Below are 21322 nucleotides of genomic sequence, written 5' to 3'. Positions count from 1 at the left end.
TATCAGCAGATCTTTGTGTTGGCTACTTGCATCACAGCAGCCCCCACTGTAGATTTGCCCACTCCAAATTGATTCCCGACTGACCGGTAGCTGTCTGGCGTTGCAAGCTTCCACAGGGCTATTGCCACTCGCTTCTCAACTGTGAGGGCTGCTCTCATCTTGGAATTCTTCCGCCGCAGGGCAGGGGAAAGCAAGTCACAAAGCTCCATGAAAGTGCCCTTACGCATGTGAAAGTTTTGCAGCCACTGGGAATCGTCCCAGATCCGCAACACTGTGCAGTCCCACCAGTCTGTGCTTGTTTCCTGAGCCCAGAATTGATGTTCCACCGCATGAACCTGCCCCATTAGCACCATGATGCCCACATTGCCAGGGCCCGTGCTTTGAGAGAAGTCTGTGTCCATGTCCTCAACACTTTCGTCACCGTGCTGATGTTGCCTACTTGCCTGGTTTCGCTTTGCCAGGTTCTGGTGCTGTATATACTGCTGGATAATGTGTGTGGTGTTTAACGTGCTCCTAATTGCCAAAGTGATCTGAGCGGGCTCCATGCTTACCGTGGTATGGTGTCTGCACAGAAAAAAGGCGCGGAACGATTGTCTGCCATTGCCCTGACAGAGGGAGGAGCGACTGACGACATGGCTTATAGGGTTGGCTTACAGGGAATTAAAATCAACAAAGGGGATGGCTTTGCGAGAAACTGAATGGCCCCCTCAAGGATAGAACTCAAAGCCTCAAGGACAGAACTCAAAACTGGGTTTAGCAGGCCGTTGATTTCACAGAGGGAGGGAGGAGAAAATGAATACAAAACAAATCTGGTCTATTTCTTGTTTTGAGCCACTTCATCTATCTTTATACATCTTGCTGGCAGCAGACTGTGCAGTACGACTGCTAGCCATCGTCATCTCCTGGGTGCTCGGCAGAAGATGGTGCAGTATGACTACTGGCCATCGGCTTCTGCTGGCTGCTGATTAAAAGACAGTGCACTGCCAGTAGAACTCAATCGCCATGAGACGAAACTTAAAAGGGAAATGACCTGGCTGAGTCACTCCCATGTTTGTCCAGGCGCCCCTAGCCTCATCGAGGTCGGTTAAAAGAGCACCCAGGACTACGTCGACGTCGGCTACCAGTCATACTGCACTGTCTGCTGCCAAAAGGCAATAAACTGCTGCTGTGTAGCAATGCAGTACCGCGTCTGCCAGCGCCCAGGACACATAGGGTGACGGTTAGCTGAGTGAGCTCCATGCTTGCCGTGGTATGGCGTCTGCACAGGTAACTCAAGAAAAAAGGCGCAAAACGATTGTCTGCCCTTGCTTTCACGGAAGGAGGGAGGAAAGGGGGGCCTGACGATATGTACCCAGAACCACCAGCGACAATGTTTTGGCCCCATCAGGCACTGGGATTTTTTACCCAGAATTCAAATGGGCAGCAGAGACTGTGGGAACTGTGGGATAGCTACCCACAGTGCAATGCTCCAGAAGTCGACGGTTGCCTCGGTACTGTGGACACACTCTGCCAACTACATGCACTTAGAGCATTTATGTGGGGGGGGACACAATCGACTGTATAAAAACGCTTTCTCCAAAACCGACTTCTATAAATTCGACTTAATTTCGTAGTGTAGACACACCCTAGGAGGTTTGAAGCTTGCTTATACTGAGTTGTTAGCTACCAGTGCATCCACACCCATACCTAATCTTTAGTGTAGACATGATTTAAAACAAGGTAGCTCAGTTTCTAACATGCACCAATATCAATCACATTGGACCAGTGCAAGACATGTCTATTCTAGAGGGTTTGCATTGGTGCAGCTACACTGGTGGCTGAAATCTCAGGTGTGGACAAGGCTTTAGTCTTGCATCAGAAAATCAAATACACTGAAGGTATTCCAATAGAGAGGGAAGGCAGCTCACAAAGCTAATGCACAAACATAATTAACCAGCAGCGTATCCTACAGTGTATGAACTGTGGCTTCAAAAATCCTTCTGCAAGACTCATCTCCCTGCTGGTGTCACCTGCTCAAGGACTTGAATCAATTCTCTCCTCGTGTGGGAAGGTGCATTCGAGTGTGTGTGTAAAACTGATTAGCACGAGTGGGCGTTAACAAGGAGTTAGAATGTCTGTGATAATGGGACTTACTCTCAAATCCACCCACAGCACTGAGAGCAAAGCAGACTCTTGTGTGATCACAAAGTGGAATTTGGAATCACACCAGCGATTCCCTGTTTAGTCTCTTTCCTCCCTGTACGTTATATTTCCTGAGTTGAAGTAACTGTCCTGCCACCTCCTCTGAAGTGTTTTAGTTCATAATGAAGATTTTGAATATTCTAACAACATTAATCAGGAGATTCAAAATAAACTCGTTGTGTCATTAAAGATCTTGGTTTTAATCCATAAAGATCTCTACAGTTTGGGATCTGGTTAGCTTAGAGACTGCCTCTCTCCCCCACACCATTCCAATGGACTAGATCATCTGAGGAGCTATTGCTGTCAGTCCTAGATGGGCACAACTGGATTGGAAGCAGGGTGTCTTCAGCAACGGTCTGGAAATAGTTCTGTTTGCACTGACATTGGTACTGCCTTCCTGCTGGCTTAGTCTTAATACATCACACACACATTATATATGAAGTTTAATACCCTCAGAACAGTAATAGAAAGGAAACAGTGATGTGTTACCTCCTTGAGATATGCAATAGCTAATGGATATAAACAAGCATGAACATGAACTCCATTACTGGAATGTGAGTGTAGTTGAGAGACCTGCTGATGTCCGATGTTATAACTCAAGGATGTTAATGACATATTACTGGACTCTACAAACCATATCCCCAAATGTTTTATGAACAATTCTGTACAAAGTAATGCTATACTGACTGTGCTGTATCCTACCAGCTGGAGGATGCGGAGCTCAGATGTGGAGCTCATTCCCTCTGAACTGTCAGTGCCAGAGATGGTCATCCTTCAGAGCCTGGTGCAAGGCTCATCTTTTTAGCCAAGACTTTGCTGGGTGGATCTAAACGAAGGCACTTCCTTACCACTCTCTCCACTTTCCTTATTTTGCTCATAGTGGGTAGGTGATTAATTCAGGGGTAGGGACAGTATTGCTGCCCATAGCAAGTGGTACAAACATGTTTCATGTGTGATGCACCAAGATACCATGGTGATGATCTCCTTGTAAGCTACTAATATAATCTTATCTCTTTGCTACCCTTGCACTTGTACAGATGTAACATACCCAGTCCTACTGAAAGGAATGGCATTTCTCCACCATTGTAACTCCTCTCAGGGAGCAAAATCTGAGGTGTTCCCTTTGTTTGATGATAAATTCCCCAATGTGCTGAGCCCATTGCCAGGTGGGTGCTCTGGGATAAGGGTGTTTATTAACTTAAGTGTTGAGACTCACTTCTGACTGGCTTCCATTTCCAACAGGGCTGAGAGGGCCGAGGTTCCCTTCTTCCCAACAGGCGGCCCAGAAGGCTCCAGAGAGTGAGTGGAGATTGGGCCAGCCAACTGCAAGCCTTTCATAGCAGCCCCTTTCTAAGCAAAAAGGAACAGAAGAGGAAACAATGAGTCAAGGTCTTCAAGGTTCAGCTGAACAACAATAAAGTCAGACCTTATAACAGTGATAATATTTTGGAGACAGCACCTAACAAAAGAGCAAGGGCTTCTCTACACGGGGAAACTGACTAGAATAGCAATTCCAGAATAGCTCCCCATAGGGACACTTTTCCAAAATAAAAGTGACTTTGTTCTGGAATAATTACTGTGCTCACAAAATGGAGTAATTATTTCAGAATTTATTCCAGAACAGTATCTCCTCACAAGCGAGTTATTCTGAAATAGGTAAGTGGGTCATTCTCCCCCTTTCAGACAAAACCTAAGACAGGAAAAATAATTAGACTGCCCTGAACTAGCAAAGTTACTAAACATACCCTCCTTCACTTACACACCTCCGAAGCAGCACAGGACTCTTTGGGTGAATTTCATACACTTGCAAACAATAACTAATAGTATTGGCCATTTGGTGATTCTCAAAGTACAATTATAGACAACGGATACACCAACCTGTATCACTTCCTCCACTCGAGCTGCTGAGTGCAGCACTCAGCCTGCTCAGTTCGGAAAAGTAAATTGTTCCATTCCATCGAGAACAGGGATCTCCCAAGCATCATTCCCTTAGAAGCAGGATGCACAATGCCCCCACATTCACCATTGCCACAGTACAAAGCAGTGCAAGAGTCCTTCAGTGGATGGTGGTTCCCAAATATCAGTCTTGTTTCAGCAACAGACTGTCTCTGCGCAGAAAGCAAGGCAGCCAACAGGCTTAGTGTACAGTACAGCACTGCTTACTGCAATGCCAGTCAATTGGGAAGGTCACTAGAGGGCTAGAAATGCTTCAAAAATTCAGGCTCTCACCCCACTAAGGTTTAGTTACAACAGTGACTCACCCTGATCATCCGGTCTGATCGATGGCGCCGACGAATGCGATTCAAACCCTCCACAAAGCGGATGAAGCCATCCAAGAGCTGCCATTCCTCTTCATCAGAACGGGGCTTGTCTCCATACACATCACAGTGTGCTTCACCTTCTGTAATCCGCTTTGTGGCACTGATGCAGGCTGGGAGCAGCAGAAAGCGCGTCCTCCAGAATTTCAGTGACTCAATAAGGCTGGAGGAAGGAACACAGTGGACAAATAAAAAAAAGCAGACGGTACAGCATACATCACAGCTGTGAATGAGAGATTCTATACAACATAGCTGTGTGCCAGCTTGCTTAGAGTCCAACAAGTAGATGACAATATCCCTGAGTTACATCTGCTAAGATCACCAGGTCCCCACTGCACTCCCACTTTAATTAACGGAGTTAATACTAGCTTGCATCCATGGTTTTAATGGTTCTCATGGCTGTGCCATTAAGCATCAAATGTCCTACATGTGATGGGGCATTCAGTAGGATGAATGTCAGTGGGAGGTATTTACCACCAAGCATGTTGAAACACAGTACAGAAAAACTAATTTCCAGGTTGATAATGTCACACGGACCCTCACTTTTAATGTAACCCATTAGGCAATGCCGTAACAAGGTTTTACTGTAAAAAGCAAAGGAAAATAAATTTAAGATATACAGGCTAAGTCACAGAGATTTCAGCTGAGACTTGAAATGAGATGGAAAAATACAAGGAGGTGGGTTCACTTGATAGACGATATAGAAGAAAAGGCGCTCATCACCTTTGGGGATACTCTGTGAAGGGACAAAGAGAAGGTCAGTTTTAAAGTAGACAGAGGGACGGAGTAGAGTCAAGCAAGGTCTTTGACTTGAGCAAGTCCACAGAAGGTTTTAAAAAATAAGGAAGGAAAATTTGAATTGTATCTAGAAATGAATGAGAAGTCAGGGAAACTCTCCAAGGATGACAAAACATCATCATACTTCTTTGCATGCCCGCGGGATGGAGGAGGGTAAAAAATAGATCACAAATACCAGCATGCGTGAGACTTTGCACCAAAATCAGGCAATGCAAAAATGGTGCTATGTAAAATTCAAACAAGGTAACAGAGCTGCTAATAGCATATCAATGAAAGCAGGTCAAACACTCCCTCAAGTACCATGTCACCAGAGCTATTCAAGCCTTTACGGAGAAAAATGTTGGATCAATTGTAGATCAAAAGGAAAAAAGAAAAAAAAAAAAAACACATAGGACAAAGAGCATTTAGGATGGTAAATGAGATCTCTCACCTGAAGTCTTCAGAGCCAGCGGAGCAGATATACTGATCCAAGTAATTCCACTTGTACTCTTCCAGCCGCTCATGGGAGAACTCGACCCAGCAGGAGACAAATTCAGAGTCAGAGTGTGAAGGGCACAAGCTGTAGGTGTAGTTTATCTGAGCAGATTCATATGGATACCTGACAAAAGACAAAGCTAGCCTCACCAATCCTGGCACTATCAACAGCAGCTCCTCCTTGTAACAAAAGGCACGGAATACAGTCATCCAAGCAAGTACAGGTAGGAGGAGACAGCAAGTCTGCTGGACAGGTGGTGCTAACTTACTTGAGTGGAGAGATACTCACTTTGGCAGGTATCGAGTGACAGTAATTATTTTGTCCTTTAAGATGACTTTGTGGAACGTGCGGCCCATGCTCAGCCAATACTGATCTTCCTCCTCAGGTTGGTTTCGTGATACAAGGCCTATAAGTAATGCATAAAAGAGAACATCTTTCTATTAACCTATGTTAATAGTCACAGCTTTGTTGCACAAACTGCACCTATACTGTAATATTCCATGAATGAGCTTCCAAACACAATTTAAACCAAGCATCATCTTTAATACTGTTTCTTTGAGGAAGGCTTGCTCAGCAAGATCAGCCGTAGACATGCTGCAGGAAGTGTTGTGCACCTAACTGATGGGCTGGTAATTTCAACATCATTTTCCATCCTTCTCTGTGCTTCATTCCTGGAGCTAACCCCTTAATGTGTTGTTTTTCCAAACGAGTCTCACCATTTAAGCCTCTGCTTCCCACCCAAAACCAAGAAGGGTAATAGTTCTAGTTCCTACCCTCACACATTCACCTCCCTCAAGCCTCCCCTTACTTTAACTTTGTCCAAAAGACATCATCATCAACAAAATTTTAAATCAAAGCCTGCACTTAGACTGTGATTCCAACACAGGGAAGTGGGACCGCATTCCCCCACATAATCTAGTGCCCATCTACACTGGGTATTAAACTGCATTAGCGGAAACATGGTTTTAAGACAGTTCTGGCTAACCATGCCCACTCTGGACTGGACACAGCCATTTTTAAGTCATGTTTCAAAAAAGACTTATTCTAGACTAAAACTGGAGAAAAAAAAAAAGTTTCAGAAATAGCTGTACCTGTTCAACAGTGACTAGGCAAACTGTATTTAAACCTGTGTTAGCCTGAACTATGTTAAACTGGCTCACCTACATGTTTCAAACCCCAGTGGGTACAGGGCCCATTTTTTATAAGTCTCCAAATAGAGGTCAGAACTGCTCTCCTGGATACACTCTGCAATCCCCTCCCTCCCACAACCCCATATCCATCTCCTGCAGTCACAGCTGACTCTCCATTGTCTGCAGTGGAGTATTCCAGGACATGTATCACAAGAAATACGGGGGTTGTTTTTTTTTTATTAAAACAAACAACTGGAAATCTCTCCCTCCAAGTAACCAATCACAGAAGACAAAGTAAAACATGAAGAGAAAGAATGAGTCACACTGAGAGGGAGGGTTACCATCAGCTCTTACTCCTGATGACCGCGGAGGCTGTTGGGGGAAGAGGAGTGAAGGAAAGACAGGACAGAATTTATTGTGGAGAAAAGGAGCTACAAAGCAGGTGACGCTCACCTCGGCTGTAGAGGGGGCTGCTGCTCAGAGGGGGTGGTACAGCGGTAGTTGGTTTCTGTGGTTTGGGATGCACAATGATTTGATATCCTTGCATAAGACGCTGACAAATGAACTCCTCAAACACTTGTTGAGCTGTCATCTGCACACCTTCCTCATCTCTCCTGAGCACAAGGGGTTAATCACAAGAACAATCAGCATAATGAACTGACCACACACCTGCTCTTGTTTCCACTTTTCCCAGTTGAGGCCCTATTACTGCAATGGAATCTGCACAGGTGGAGCCTTGTGCCTGCACAGATCGACTTGCAAGATCAGGATGTAAGACAGTTGCATTTCTATTGCTTCTATCAACAGTTCATGGGGATGGATATTACCAAACTGTCTGGAAATATTAGCTGGCATTTTGCAAACAATTTTGAAGCTAGTGAGAATAAGAGGCATTCTGACCATCAAGATTTATTTACAACAGCAGCCGTTAAACTTCTGACAGTTGTATTTTTCAGCACTCGTACTATATAGCAAATATATTCACAATGATATTCACTTCTATAAGACTTTCCATCAGAAAGTCTCAAAGCAGCTCAGTAATGTGAATTAAAACTCAAACACCTTTAAAAAGGGGAGAATACTTTCCTTCCTCAGAAAGGGGCAATTTAAAGCACAAAGAGATTAAAAGACTGGCTCATCATTGCCAATCAGCAGGAGAGCTGAGAATAAAACCCAGAAGCCCTCACTCCCGGTGCTGTGCTGTAGCCAACAGCCCCTATTATCCCCTTCTTCTCCTGAACACTAGTATCCTGCTCTTAGAGGGGCAGACATTTCTCCAAGCAGATTAATTGACTTTAATGCTGCCATTTATTATACCTTCTAAGTGCCTAAAGTGTAAGATTTCAGTCTCTCATGTGAGAGGTTTTATTCCTCCCTAACAGGGCAGTAGCCAACATAGCTCTGTTTTGTTACTTCACAGTTGGTGGGAAGTTTCAGAGATGTTGAAAGGAAGATGCATGGTTTTGGGAAGAGTGTTCTGCTATCTGGTGGCTACTGCAGAGTTGCAAGAGAATCTCAGAGTGTCTTTTGGTTTATCACACCACGTTCCTTCCAAAATTCTCCCAACAAAGCATCTCTGGAAAGGGGGTGGAGAAGCAGTATTTTTTTTTTTTTTTTTTTAAAAAGAGATACTCAGTATTCCAGGACATTCATCACAAGAAATGTGGGGGTTGTATTTTTTTAAAACAACCAACCATGTCAAGTTTTGTACCCAAACTAATTTCTAACAAACATCCAGAGGGAGGCAAAATGGACAGATGTTACCAGTGGACAAGGTGCAAAGCTGTCATCTAGAGAGAAAGGCTATCTATTCCACTGCCAACCATGTTGGCAACTCTATATATTGTATGAAAGGCACAAAATGTTCATCTTCCACCAGATTATCCCTGCCTGGGATTATCTGGAACCTTTCAGTTCAATGCAAGAGACTGTACTAGAGGAAGTGTTGGCACAAACCTGTCGATGTCAGCTTCTGGGAGCAGATCATAGCAGCCCTCAGTGTAGTCATTCTGCAAGCTCTGGCGGTCTGGGAAGTAGTCCGTGGTGAGAGGAAGGCATGCCGGAGTAGTGAGAGATTTCCAGTCCACCCCAACTGTACAACAGAAGCCTGGCACTACGGGGGGAGCAGACAGTGTCAGAACTGCCTCGTTGCATCATGGGGAGCAGACAATGGGGGCACGTGTGGTCACACATGAAAAATTAGGGGTGGGGAGGGAGAAGAAGGATGTGTGAACAGAGGAAAGTTGGAAAGAAAGATAAGTGTAAGATATGAATGAAAGTCACCAGTGGGTTGGATGGGGAGGGAAAGAAGGCAAGTAAGAGAGAAAAGGGGAGGGAGAGAAAGACACAGTTTGTTAAACAATGCAGTGCACATGCTATTTCAATCCCATCATGCAAATGGGATTCAAAGTTAATACCTTAAATTATCTGTTGATTGTAAGCTGGAGCTGAAATAGCTGCTGAGGTTACTGCAGATCAAGTGCAATCTCATATTATTAAACATATAAAAGAAAAAAATCAACATTCCAAGTCTGGACAAGCAAATCAGACCAGCTCCTCCTCCTGGATGATTGTAGGAGAGGTTGGTGAGGGAAAGAATGACAGCCTGTTTCTGGAATAGGTAGCATACAACAGCAGCAAAGAGAACATTTCTACAGTTATAAAAATAGAAGACAGCCAGAAGAGGTGGGAAGAAAGGAAAAATAGTATCTTGTAACCTGCTTTCCCCCCGCACCCCTTTAAATTTAGGCTGCTATTGTAAGATTCTGGAGATCTAAAAACACAGATAATTCAACATCAAATAATCTACATCAATCATCTGTCCAGGGATGCCTGAATCAACCTGCCCTAAGAGCTCTTGGTGATTACTGTTACAAAAATCATTGTTGCACAGATCTCATTGACAAAACTGTTTTGCTTTACCTTAAACATTTTATTTTAACATTAATGAGGGGAGAAATATTGTTGCAAGGAACTGATACAAGACAGACTGTTGCAAGAAATGTTCTCTGAAGCAGAGCCATGCCCTCACTCTTGTAATAGATAGAAGCATGTAAGCTTCAGTAAAGGGTATCTTGTACATAAAATGCTGGCCTTCCTGTTCTGTCATTAGATTGTCCAGCTGAACCAAACAGAACCTTTATGTTTCAGAAGCAGACACAGGAGAGTCCAACAGCCTCTTAAGCTCTTTATGTAAAAATTATGGGCAGAGGATGAATTCAGGAAATGATACAATTATTGATTTAATGAATTCTTAGACAGGAACAAGTAAAGCCACAGTATATAAGGGCTCTACGGAGAGCCACTGACAATGACAGGGAAGCAGACTGTAAACCCGACTGCTGCCACATACTCAGGGCATAACACTACAGCTGCAGTGCTGTAGTTTAATACTGCATCAATGGAAGCGGTTTTTCCATCAGTGAAGTTAGATTAACTACACTGATGGAAAACTCTCTCCGAGAGGTGGTAATTAGGTCAATGGGAGAATTCTTCTGTTGACCTAGCCCTCTTTACAGAGAGGGTTAGGTCAACCTAACTACAGCGATCAGGGCATGACGTTTTTCACAGCCCTTAGCAACATAGCTATATCAGTCTAATTTTTAAGTGTAGACCAGGCCTCAATAGACTCCCAACTCCTTGCTCACCAACCCCTAATGCCTTTGCACGTGTACACACCCCAGCCCATGTTTACACAGGCCTCCTGCCCAACCCTCCCCTCCCGCTTACTTGGATCCAGAGAGGTTGAAACAGCATCTTCCAATGAATCTTTGTTCTGCGTTCTGAGGTTCATCCCTATGAGAGGCAGACATGTATTTTATTACAAATAATCATTTGTGCATAACATTCATTCCTCTTCCCTCCAAGAGAAATTCAGAAAAATGTGCGTAAAGCTCAAATTAATTATATAATGCCTCTCCCCACCCCCAAGATATTCAGGGCACCGCATAACATAAAATATGTAAATATAGCCAACACATACAAAGCTACCATCTTTAAATTCAATTAAAGTGGTCCAGTACTAAAATGGATACCATGGTGATGGGCACCTTTATAAACGCTTGCAATACAAAATAATTGAGAGTTACTCGTAATTATTTAGCTTGCTAACCTCTAGATTTTACATTTAAAGGCTAATCCATTTTTTCCTAAATTGGGCACTTTTTTTGAACAAGCAGGATGTTTCTGATTAGATTTTTTTCTTACTTAAGGAAAAAAAGTGAGAAGCATTAATACATATAGAATGTATCGAGGAAGATGCTAAAGTTAGTAAAAACAAACAATGGAAACTGCAACAGAAATATTTATATAGCAAAAGAGGAAAAATAAGATTTACTACAGAGTTCAAATAATTTATCAGAATAGATTATGGGGATTCAAGGTAGCCCAGATGTTTTAGACACAGACTACCAGCGTACATGGCTTTCTGAGAAAAAAACCACACAGACGGTCCTTTGGATTCAGCCAGTATAGCTCTACCTGGCTGCCTTGGCACTTACTGAGCTGGAAATTTGGAAAGCAATAACCTGCTAAGGATTATTGCAATAGATTATATCTGGGGGGAAAAAAAAAAACAAAAAAAAACCCTGCTAAAATATTTTTAAGTGGAGAATATTGGTGGATAATAAAAGTAATCTAGGTGCTGAAAATATGGACATTCATTCATTATTTTTCAATATATAAACTGTACTTGTCTGCACCATTCTAACATAAAGGGGAAAAGAGACAATTACCCATGATCAAGAGGGAAAAATTACAACTCTTGTGGGCATTTTCAGATTTTGAGCCAAATTTTCCTCTGTGCTAGACTTAATCAAAACTAACATTGAGTTAAACTGAGTTACTATGGATTTATGCTAATGCAACTGACTGCAGAATTTAAACCTTTGTGTTTAACATCTTAACTATCGTGTTAACGATATGAAATGGATTTACAGTTCAGCTAACTTGGAGAACACATACTTGGCACAGTTTCTAAATATTCAAAGGGGCTGATTTTGTAAAGTTAGAACCCACTATTTTATCCAATGAGTGAATATCCAAGAAAATCATGTTCTCTACATTATATAGCAATTACTGTAAGAACAGATGGGTTTTTGATTCCATGATGATGGCAGGAAATCAGAAGAGGAGGCAAGGACAAGTTGCCATTAATCTTACGTCAAACCCATTAATGACATCCGCCATCCACTTAGGAAAATGCAGTAAGACTTGTTTTCTCTAAACTGCCATCTGGCATCTGCTGGACAATACAGATAACATGTTGAATGCCAACGTAAATAGTTGGGGTAATTTTTTTTTTTTTTTACTAAAGAGGCACATGTTGCAATACCTGGATGAACTATACTGTAGGCAGGAGAATGATGCCCTGATGTGTTGGAAAGATCTGTTCTGAATCATAGATGGCTCATGCCATAGGAAATGGAAAGATATAGGCTGGAGACACAGCTGTGCAGTAGTGGCTTCAGCTCATTAGAGAGTTCAGTTATGAAGAGATGCTAATAGGGACTTTTAAGAAGCATGATAACTATAGACATAATTTTGCCTATAAATCACATATGTAGTGGCTGTTACAGAGGTTTTGAGGCTTCTCAAAACAATACAGTTGAAGAAGGAAAACATTTTTATTACTAGGAAAAATTATATATTCCGTGCATTCATGTTGCACAAATTATATACAGTATTTGAGGTGCAATCCAACAACTACCAAAACAAAAAAATTAAATCAACTTGGAAGATATAAAAGTAAGGTAAGAATATTAACCATGTTCAAATGAAACCCAGGGAAGGACATGAAATAGAAATAACTTTACAGTGACTAGTTAACTGATATGGATTTCCACACAATTATAGATGCAAACAAATGTTATTGGCAGTAAGTTTGCTAGCAAATTGTTTCAGACACTGTATTGTGTGGAGGGATGTGTGTAATAAGTGCAAAAATCATAACTGTACATTGGAAGGCAAAAACTCAGAATTAACCTGTGAAATTAGAAAGAAGAAGGGAACAAGGGGAGTCTAAAATACTCCATTCGAAGTGTTGGAAAATTCTACCATTTATCACGTTTCATCTCAATAGTAGATCAGGGTCAGCAACCTTTCAGAAGTGGTGTGCCAAGTCTTCATTTATTCACTCTAATTTAAGGTTTCACGTACCAGTAATACATTTTAACGTTTTTAGAAGGTCTCTTTCTATAAGTCTATAATATAGAACTAAAACTATTGTTGTATGTAAAGTAAATAAGGTTTTTAAAATGTTTAAGAAGCTTCATTTAAAATTAAATTAAAATGCAGAGCCCCCCGGACCGGTGGCCAGGACCCGGGCAGTGTGAGTGCCCCTGAAAAACAGCACGTGTGCCACCTTTGGCATGTGTGCCATAGGTTGCCTACCCCTGTAGTAGATGATACTTTGAAAAGTTAGGCCACAAACAGACAGTTACTGCAACAGAATGCTTAGTTTGGCGAATTTGTTTTACTGGCTTTAAGAGATTCAGAAGAAATTTTCAGTAACTGGGGTCTCAGTATAAGAGAGACACTCCTAATAATCTGCAATTTAGTGTTTAAAAGTGCATCTTATTTCCGCAAGTACAGATTCTCATCCAATTGTTCACACAGGCCCAAATCCAAAAAAGCAATTAATCACATTATGTAATCTTATCTTAAAATAGGCACATGCTTAACTGTTTTATTGGATCTGGGCATTAAAGGCTGTAAAAAGCTCTGCAACCCAGCACCTACAGTTCAAAATGGAAAACCCTATTTACAACTTCTCTTGAAGCCTACAGCTCACTACTAATTACCACAGACTTTATTCTCTGAGAATTATTAGAAAGATGGAATCATCTCAAACAAGCAACTCAGATATTTTAATACATATTCAGATTCATTTTGCTTTAACCCAAGAAGGGGAACACCCAATATAGTATGGCACAGTAAAGCACACCATGGAGCATTAGAGAAAATTTTGCTCCATTTTTTTTTCCCCCATGTCTGGACACCAGATTTTGCGTTAATGGAACAGATTATCTTACTTTCAACTGAACACATTGTAAAAGCGTATTTGTTAAGAACAAACAATGGACATCTTTTCTATACCAAGAAATTTATAAAATGTAACTAGAGGAGCGGAAAGACAGATACAAAACAATAAGAGGGGATAATGGACATTAATTTCTCAATGTACAGTTATATATTAGTTTGGAACTATTAAGTGCTTAGTGTTATTCATCACCTGTACCCTACAGCTCCTGGACCCACCCATGTTCCATGGGTCCTAGCTCTGTTACTTTCTGACTGTTATCCTCTTACATAGCATCCTCTGGTAGGTCCATATCACCAGTCCTTTCATACTTCTATTTAAAACCCCCAAGCCTGCTCTGTTGACTGTTTATTACCTGCACCATTAGTGCTGACCAAACTGCCTGAAAACTCATTCATTCCACCGAAGCTCAGGAAGGAGATGCTGTCACCTGGACAACGAGAAGTGATGTGCCTGGAGAGAACAAGATGCTGACAAATTGGTTCATTACAGAGAAACAATACCCCCTCTCAGAGTTAGGTCAAGTCTTTTAATCAAAATTTAGATGCAAAAGCAACCTGGGGTCTAAGCTCAGCCTTTGGTAAATCAATGCTCCATATGACACACAGGGATCAGGACAGGCCTGGAAGGATCTTAGGAGATTCTGTACCAATGCAGAATATTGGTCCCTATAATTTGGTACCCAATCTATTGCAGTGACCTATACTGTCTTCTCACAGGATAATGGATTTCATGGATGACTAGCTACCCACGCATCCACTAGGAGACAAATACAGCTAAACAAGGATGAAGAAGATTCCCATGTTATGCACAGGTCCAACTTTAAAAAATGGAAATTCCAACCAGATCCAAATCTACCATGGATCTATTTATATTCAATAGGGAGGAACCAACTGAGAATGTATGAGTAGGAAAGCCTGATGTTAGTGATCATAATTTAACATATAAGGAAAAGCTTCATATGAATAGATTTCTTTTTTAAAAAGCAAAATTTGGGAACTAAAACTTGGTAAGTGTAGTGTAATGGGAACATTAAAATCCATTTTAAGTGGGAGGAGGCTAGCGAATCGTAAAAGACAACATTGTTTAAAGGTGAGACTAAAACTTGTCTTGAAAAGAAAATTGCAAAGAAGAAGAATTAACCAGTGTGACTTCCTGAAAAACTGCTTAAAAGATTGGAGAGTGAAACAACCCTGTACTGGAAATAGAGAAGGGAGAGGAAACCAAAAAAAAAGGAGGGTCAATCACAGCTAGGGCTTGAAGTGAAATGACAGAGCAGCAAAAAGTAAAAGTTAATATCAGCCAACAGATGAAAGGGGAACAATAAGGACTTTTACAAAGACATAAGAGAAAGTAATGCTTGAAAGGAAACAGACCCATTAAAGTTAATGACGGAGGAAAGAGATTAAGTTAATGACAATTCTAAAGTGATTAAGTTACTGAACATTAAAAAAAAACTTTAAATGAGAAAAAAGTGAAAAACATGGATACAGAAAATAATAAAGACCTTGTTACTAGAGATGTAGCTAAAAAGCTAGTAAGGGAATACCTTCGTGGGAGGAGTGTGGGAGGATAACTGTGCAGCTCAGCAGATAGACCCATCACTAGATCTAGGCTAACTTCCGAAATAACTTTAAAAAAAAAAAAATCATATACATAGTGACTAACGAATGATTTAGCTCTCGCAGGGAGCAAGATGCAGTGACTATGCTGATACTGCAGGTCTGTGTAACCTCCCAGTACTGTTTAGTGCATTGAATGAGATTTGTAGGTAAACAGAAAACTTTAATTGAAGAACAGGTAGCCATTCTTACAGGCAGTCCAGCTCTTGCCTTGCATTTTTCACATTTCCCTATCCTGTCAAACACGGTTTTATTTCTCACCAGGTCTCAGTAGTGGGGAAAAAGAGGGCTGAAATTGCTTAACAGTACTATAAGGCAAAGCTCTTCCCTATGCTCGAAATATACTTCTCTGGAATGGCAAGTTACCACTTTTGAGATAGCAACTGCTTCCCTGCACCAAGAAGTAAGGCAGTTAGTGAAGGCCTGGGGCACCTGCCATGGCCATTTCTTGGATGATCCCAGGGGCGATACACTGGCATGATTGTGGGTCTCAGAGAGCCAGCAAGAAGTAACCTAAGTATGAATGAACTGAGCGAAAATAAACCCTATTTCCCATGCTTGCTCCTGGGGCCTTATGCCTGACCATAATAATTGTGGCATACGCACACAGCGCTGGTGCTGCATGCTACAAAATATGTATGTCCTGAACCTTTATTTTCTTTATCCCATACGTGACTAGCCTTTGACACATTTTTTTTTGAAACTCAGATCAATTTTTTTACTTGGTGATGGCCTTACCTGCCAGTTGCCTCATGGTAGGCTAGCTCCAGCAGCTCCGCAGAGGAGTGCGTCAGATCCCGCTGCCCGTTGCCCTGCATTTCTGCCATGTTCTGACGAGTTTGGTGGTGGATCTGGATTGCTTCTCCTGATGGACCTATCCAATTATATATTTATCAGTCTCACCCAATCTTCTCCTGTTGCGTTAGTTTTCCCCAATTCACCCCCAACTCCTTCTCCACAGCAGAAGCACCACTAATAGATACGGAGCACTAAAATGTCCCTTAGAAATTTTGTAAGACACAGTCCTCTCAATCTGCAGGAGGTATCAAATGAAGTACTGAAGATTCCTGTTCTAAAATACATAGACATACTTTTTGGAAGGCCTTTTTACAAGACTCAAGGAAAGCTGCGCATAGTTCATAATTTGAATCTCAAACCTGGAACATAAATGTGTGCACTTCCATAATAATTCACTTATTGAGCTCAGTCACAGCCCCTCCAAAATCTCCTGTCTAGTAAAGGCCACCAGAAATTCCCATCTGCTGCAGACAACAAAAAAGGAGAATTCTGGGCTTCCATATCCTCCATCTTCCACAAACTTGCTCCATGATATTCAAGCACTGAAGACACCAGCAGATGACAACATTCCCAAGAGACAATAGGCCATCAGGTTGTGTCAGTTCTTGGCTCAGTCCCCATTGTGCTGCATTCTACCTCAGGAAACCAGAACAGTTCACTCTGCCAGCTTATCTAGAGCGGTGCCCTCCCCATGTTAAAGCTCAAAAGCTTTGACAGTTTCAAAAAAACATACTATAACAAAGACTCACCCACAGGAAACGTGTGCATCCAACGCCTCCTATTGGATGTGAGTTTCATGGGCATGCGGGATGGCGCAAAGGGATTTATTAATGCCCGCTGTGGTGTATACCCCCCAGGACGAATGTGCAGCATGGATTCTGCACTGCCTACATGAAACCTCCCTGGTGCACTGGAGTCTCGTTGCTGTGACTCTAGCATATTCTCAAGGACATCTGCAAAACACAATTTTCAGTTAACAGAAGACCAAACGAGCCACACAAAGAGGGTGCACTACTTAGTAAAATAAGGGCCACTAGGACCAGTGGGGACAGGCAGAGGGAGGCTGAAGGAGGCAGATGGCACTAATCCAGAAATTACACTATAAATGGGAGTCCAGACAAGACAGAACCAGGATTTTCTGCATTTAAAAGCATTAAAGTAGGAAAGCCAGAGAGGAAGCAATTTTTAAACAAGCCATGAAGAACTGTTATTTCTTCCTGTTTTTCCAATAATAAACAGGGGGTTCTCACCCAGAACTCTAAACATTCCTTACAAGTTATAATAAAATATTGATGATGAAGCAGAAATTTAAAGAGAGCAACTGCAGTGAAGTTATAGGAGATGGGACAAAGGGGAGATCTACGTACTCCATTTTTTAAAAAATGGGCAGTTTCAACCATTGAAAGAAGTGGCAGGAATCATTAAACTAGAGCATGCTTTCACCACAGGATACAAGATCTTGGTGAGCTCAATTAAGTCACTACTATCTGATGCACAGCACAAAAGCATTTATTTAGAATTAAGTGTAAATGAAGGAAAGAAATGTTGAGGATTGGAGAACACAGAAGTCTCTTAGACAAAGGCAAACAGGGCACCTAAGAGAAAGTCAGTGAAGAAGTTAAGAATACAAAAAGGTCCAGACTATGCAAGAGGAAACTCAAAGCAATAAAAGTGTGGAGTGCAGAAGAAACTGCAAACAACAATGAAAGAGGATATTCAATAACGAAACAGAGTTCCCAAAAGCAGTAAAACAAAAGATCCAATTAAAGAAGAAAACAGGTGTGACAGAAACAGAAATGGAAGAGCTAACAGAGTACATCCTGGGCATAGTTATAGCAAAAAATGTGAAGGGGAAGGAAGAGGCTTAAGACCGTACCCATATGGGGCAGACACTCCTGTATCAGGTTTAGTGAGGCAAGAGGGATAGTTTCCAGATTACAGAAGATGACATACACTGACATCCTTCAGTAAGAGGAGATGGGCTCTACTGCAGAACTCTTAAGAGCCCAATGATAGCTAGCTAGCTCTTATAGAACACTTTCCATCTATAGATGATGAAGTACATTACAAAAGGTAAGTATCAATTATCCCCAGTTTACAGTGGGTAAACAGACGCAGAGGGGAAGTGACTTGCCTAAGGTCACATAGTTGGTCAGTGGTAGAAATGGGAAAACAGTCTTTGACCCCCTTCCTCAGCCCAGTCCCCCAGATGGTCTCCTTAAAAAGTAAAGCAATATCTGAAATACAATCATCTTGATTTATATATTGCTTGATATAGGGAAAGTACTGGAGAACTTAAGCAGCAAAAGCAGTAGTACATTTTTAATAGGACAGTCGGCTGTTACAGGCCAGCATGTCCAACTCCTTTCACAGGGCAGATACTGGTGTCAGATGAGATGGCAAGACCTCGGTGAAAAGAAAAGCATAAGCAGCCTTCATTAAGAGCAGATTGAGTTAAAAAAAAAAATCAGACTGATTTCTTCTAAAGAGCATCAAAGTACTGGTGAAAGGTGGACAGAGAGTGCAATTTACCTAGATTTCAGCAGGGCTTAGGAGAAGGTACCACATGCTGTCAGTGAATGAAATTAATAAAAAGGGCAGGCACCAGTGCTAACATGGCAAAATGGCTCTGTTAGCTGGCAGGAGGAAGGATCCAGAAAGTTATAGTTAATGACAGTAAATCCTCATGGAGAGGAGTTATAAAGGGGGTCCCGTAGGACCCACTGCTGAGAGCAATTCTATTATACAGATTCATAAGTGGCTTGGAAAATGGAACATCAGTTGCACATATCCATATCACAGAGGATCCAAAGGTAGGAGGGGTCACAGAAGAATATAGATCTCTTAAGGGAAGATGTTAACAGGGAAGGAAACTGGGCAGATCAGTGTCAGTGCCTATACAGGGTGAGCCAATAAGAACACACAAGGGAACTGGACAAGTATAAAGGGAGAGACAGTACTGAGCGCAGAGGTGTGCATTGCTGATAAACACATTTCCAAAGCTGTAACATGAATGCTGATGCGAAAATTTCCCCCTCTGTGTTGCTCTGGAAGTGACTGACATGAACTCAGGACCTCTCTCTTCCTACCCCACAACCAATGGGCACAGCGAAGGGACTTCCCCATCTCCATTCGTGCCTCAGTCTGACCTCGGGTGCTGGTGTAGCCCAAGGAGCTGCTGACTTCGTATTGGTGCAAATGAGGCCGTGGGATCATCAAGATGTTGGAGATCTTTCCCAGGGAGCTGTCATCGGAAGCTTGGCTCCTCACCTCCTCTGGGAGCAGGGTGCGGCTCTGCACAGAAGGGCTGGACGAGACATCATAAGAGCTAGAGCTCTTCCTGGTGCGGCTCTCTCTCTCCCTCGCAGACCTACTGAAGAATACATAGGTTCAATAGCACTGAAGTGAAATCCCACTTCATGGGCAAATCAAGAGGATCCAACAGCTTCCCACTTATCCAGGAACCTGTAGACTGATAGCTGAATCCAAGCCCAGTGGTAAAGGGTTAGTGTCACCATCTTTGAATATATGAGTGCAATGGCACATTTGCCTTCCCTAGCTAGCATATTAAATAGTTATCCAACAACATAGGATACCGAACACTAGAAATCTCCTAGCTAGGCAGCAGTGCTCCAAAGGGAGCCTGCTCAGCACCTCCCACAGTTCTGCAGCCACCCATCCAGCCATGGCATTGACAGAATTTGGAAGGAACCAGGCCCAGCCCTACACAGCTAGAAAACCAGACTGCCCAGGGAGTTCCAGAGCACCCTTAAAATTAAATTAAAGGTCTTTAAAAGGTACTGGCATCTTTCCAAGCTGAGCTCGATCAGCTCAGTACATGAGGGAATGAATCCATGTATGCAGATATTTGTGTACAAAGTTCCCCTATATAATGCCTCCTAAGCCCTGAAGGAAAGATATAACTTATGACACTCTGAAGCAGCCCCATTAGGCCCGTTTTCGTGAAACTGCTCCAGGAACTTAGGGAGATTGAATGTAATTGGCCAAAAAAAAGCATTTGGCCAGGACATCAGGATGAACACCCTATCAAATTTTCAGTGACCCCATCGTCATAGCTCTATTTCAATTTGCATCCAGAAATTAACACTTTCAGTTGTTCAGGGATTCTACACCCCCTACCCACCCTGTTTGGTATCATCTCAGAGGACAGAGCACCACTCTCTGAATGACCATTTCCACTTCCAGCAACTCCGATGTGTTCCTCTAAAGTCATCCAAGTATGAAGCCAGCCTAACCATGCTTAGCTTGCAAAATCTGACAGGAGCACAGGAAAAGGAGAAATGGCTACAATAATTTTTCTGTTTGAACAAGCAAGCAAAATTTAAATTGGATGGAAATATACTGATAGTTATTCCTTTTACTTGCCCCCATAGCATTAGTGTGGCTTCACAGTAGTATGGTGGGAAGGCCACCAGCAGGAAGGTCACTGATACCAGCTAAAAATATTAGTTCTAAACACTATTCTCAGACAAGTTTTAAGCTCTTGGTGTTCAGCCTTCCCCATCTTTCCCAAGAGCATTTTATACATCAGCAAACGCACAGAAGTGGTGAAGCTGAACCAGAATCAGTTTGCTTAAAAGCATCCTACCTGAAAGTGGTACAGCGCTGGGCTCGGGATGGGCCAGGCAGTCTGAACACTTGGGCATCATAGCCATCATAATCAACTTGAATGGGAAGGGCATTCTCAGCATCTTTAGGAGCCCCTAATGCTGGAACACAGAACATTTAATTCTGGAGTCTCATTTATAATGACTATTTAAGCTCTGAGATTGCTGGACAAATTATAAGCAGCCAGCTATCACTTCAGAGACAAGGAATTGTCCCCAAATATATGGTAAGGAACCACATAGAAGAGTCTCGTGTATAGAACAACTGAAACAGATCTATTAGCTCAACTGGGAAAGCAATCACCTGGGAATCAGCAATTTAGACTCACTATT

At 42.2% G+C, this 21322-nt stretch overlaps 1 protein-coding gene across 1 annotated transcript in view; it reads right to left on the bottom strand.

Moving 5' to 3' along the window:
- DEPDC5 (DEP domain containing 5, GATOR1 subcomplex subunit) overlaps window positions 1–21322 on the bottom strand; it is a 65186-nt gene that overhangs the window by 24351 nt on the left and 19513 nt on the right. The window contains exons 20-31 of the mRNA XM_074972349.1: window positions 20971–21091; window positions 19511–19731; window positions 17111–17314; window positions 16302–16437; window positions 14297–14394; window positions 10632–10697; window positions 8859–9015; window positions 7356–7516; window positions 6061–6178; window positions 5728–5895; window positions 4443–4662; window positions 3398–3531 (exon numbers count right to left, since the gene is read on the bottom strand). Of these exons, the coding sequence (XP_074828450.1) occupies window positions 3398–3531; window positions 4443–4662; window positions 5728–5895; window positions 6061–6178; window positions 7356–7516; window positions 8859–9015; window positions 10632–10697; window positions 14297–14394; window positions 16302–16437; window positions 17111–17314; window positions 19511–19731; window positions 20971–21091 (1804 nt within the window). The remainder of the gene's footprint in view (window positions 1–3397; window positions 3532–4442; window positions 4663–5727; window positions 5896–6060; window positions 6179–7355; window positions 7517–8858; window positions 9016–10631; window positions 10698–14296; window positions 14395–16301; window positions 16438–17110; window positions 17315–19510; window positions 19732–20970; window positions 21092–21322) is intronic.

The sequence above is a fragment of the Natator depressus genome, chromosome 15 (genome assembly GCF_965152275.1).
Source record: "Natator depressus isolate rNatDep1 chromosome 15, rNatDep2.hap1, whole genome shotgun sequence".
NCBI lineage: Eukaryota > Metazoa > Chordata > Testudines > Cheloniidae > Natator > Natator depressus.
This window is presented reverse-complemented; position numbering and strand designations above follow the sequence as displayed.